General features: G+C 42.6%; 1 protein-coding gene across 1 annotated transcript in view; it reads right to left on the bottom strand.

Annotated features, from left to right (window-relative positions):
- Window positions 1-1,903: 1,903 nt before the first annotated feature.
- The window catches only part of PHALS_12083 (uncharacterized protein), a gene marked incomplete at both ends in the record, with an annotated part of 584 nt that continues 484 nt past the window's right edge, over window positions 1,904-2,003 (bottom strand). Inside the window, one exon of the mRNA XM_024727557.1 lies at window positions 1,904-1,958. Coding sequence (XP_024578123.1) covers window positions 1,904-1,958 — 55 coding nt within the window. The remainder of the gene's footprint in view (window positions 1,959-2,003) is intronic.

Here is a 2,003-nt window from a genome sequence, read left to right on the forward strand (position 1 = left end):
AGCTCTGCAGACCCGCTAAAGAGCTGGATAGGAGCGTAGAGTCATAAAAAGTAGAGACTAGTCCCCACGCAGCCAGGTCCAATTTTTACCAAGCATATAGAATCCGTGACTAGTCTGTAGAAGTGTGTATTACTTACTTCAACACATATCCGATACGAAGGGCATTTTGCTATAACACCGTGGTCTCTTCGCGCAATTGATACGGGCGATTCCTCTCCCACGCAATAAATGTCCATCAGTCCACGGATGATCGGTAGGGAGCATGTTCGTTTGTTGCTAGTGCTCATAAGCAGAGATCGGTAGCCACAAAAGTGCGGTCGTCGGTTAGAACAACAGACTCCGGCAAGTCATGTAAGCAAAAAAGTTTGTCAAGCAAATGTGTGGCTGTATCCTCACCGACCACGGCGGACCGGCGTTTGGAACATAATGGCGGCTGTATCAAGCGTCTTTCAGCCATGCGCAGTTTGACACTTACCCCGTTAGCATTTCAAGCTAAGGAATTTAGCGCAATGAACCTAATCAAAGTAATTTTTGAATGGTTCGAAATATATCTAGTATATATATATCTAATGGTAACGGATCTAAGTTTTGATCATGATACCACTTCTCTTCGATGATTTTGGAATCCGCTCTGATTCCGAAGGATAATGGACGTCCACAGGCATGACTTTTTTTGTGAAGGTGGAAGTAGGCAACCGACATCTCGTAATGCTTAAAATGGGTTTGCCGTTCTTTACCGATAAATAAAGCCTCCTAAAAACGGAAATTGTTCCCAGAGTTTGTGCGGACTGCGCACACCGAGCTCGTTTTCCGAAGCGGGGCTCGCGATATTTGAAAGGAGATAGAGAAAAAGATCAAGCCGTTGGTAGCCAAGAAGGACGACGCATGGCTGTCAAGCCTATGACAATGTAAAGAAGCCGAAGAAGGGTGAGAGAACTGTAGCTGAAACAACATTGATCTACAAATGTGTTTTGAAGCCATCTACTAACCAAACTCAAAGGGATGGGTCAAACGTGGTGCATCAGGAAACAATCACGAAAGATGACGATTAAAGTACTGATAAATATTTTTCCGAGCGAGGACGGAGCATTCCATACATTGTGGAAATTCACTATCGACATTGGCCAGTCTGAGTACCAGGAATAATAATTTGCGCACCCCTGGATTCAGAGAGACGGCCATGTGTGATCCACTTTACAGTTACATTATGCGTACCAAACCTGTTGCTCGAGTGTCTGCAAATTTGATGCCGGATTTCGTCAAGATTTTTGTTCAAATAAGTATTACAGAGTGGTTCTGGTTGATGGAGCTCGAATCTTATATGATGATAATTCCCTGTGGCTGGGCATTAAGGCACACGTTAGGTAGATGATTTAGTTTGTTCTTTTTTCAGTTTGATAGCTAAAGTAAGCACGAACACAGTCAAACTTCGATTCTTCTCCCTCCTCCAAATATTTTTAAATTCAATGCCACACTTTAAGCAAATTACAATGAAACGTCACTTCGTGGGGCTGCTGCAATACATTTGGTGTAGCTAGTGGGTTAGCGGGATATCCCGGCGAGTACAAAAAGCTAATGGTATCTCAAAAAACTTCGAAGACAATCTCATTTCTATTAGGTAGCTAGTTTCCAGCAGTCTGACCGCCTTAAGGTATTTGACGAAGAACGGAGACGAGGCAAAGCAGTTTCGATTCGCTTTTGACATGTACCTCATATTTGGCTTAAGTCAAGACAAACCCTTGCAATTATTAAAATCGCACATGAAAGATTTGTGGAAAGTGAAGAAGTGCTTTGCGTCTACAATTTCGTGACCAAAAAACGAATTGCTTTGAAACGCCAAATGAATTCTTGCCTCAAGATGTCCTGATTACCTCAGAATGAGATACGAAAGAAAAAGAAAGATTTAGTGTGATACGTAGCTCAAGTGTTTTTGCTTGGTGAGTTTATTACTGGTCATGCTGTCAAGCACTCAAATTGATTCGAAACGGGAGAAGTACTCGAGA

This window comes from Plasmopara halstedii (genome assembly GCF_900000015.1).
Source record: "Plasmopara halstedii genome assembly, contig: Scaffold_614, whole genome shotgun sequence".
Classification (NCBI taxonomy): domain Eukaryota; phylum Oomycota; class Peronosporomycetes; order Peronosporales; family Peronosporaceae; genus Plasmopara; species Plasmopara halstedii.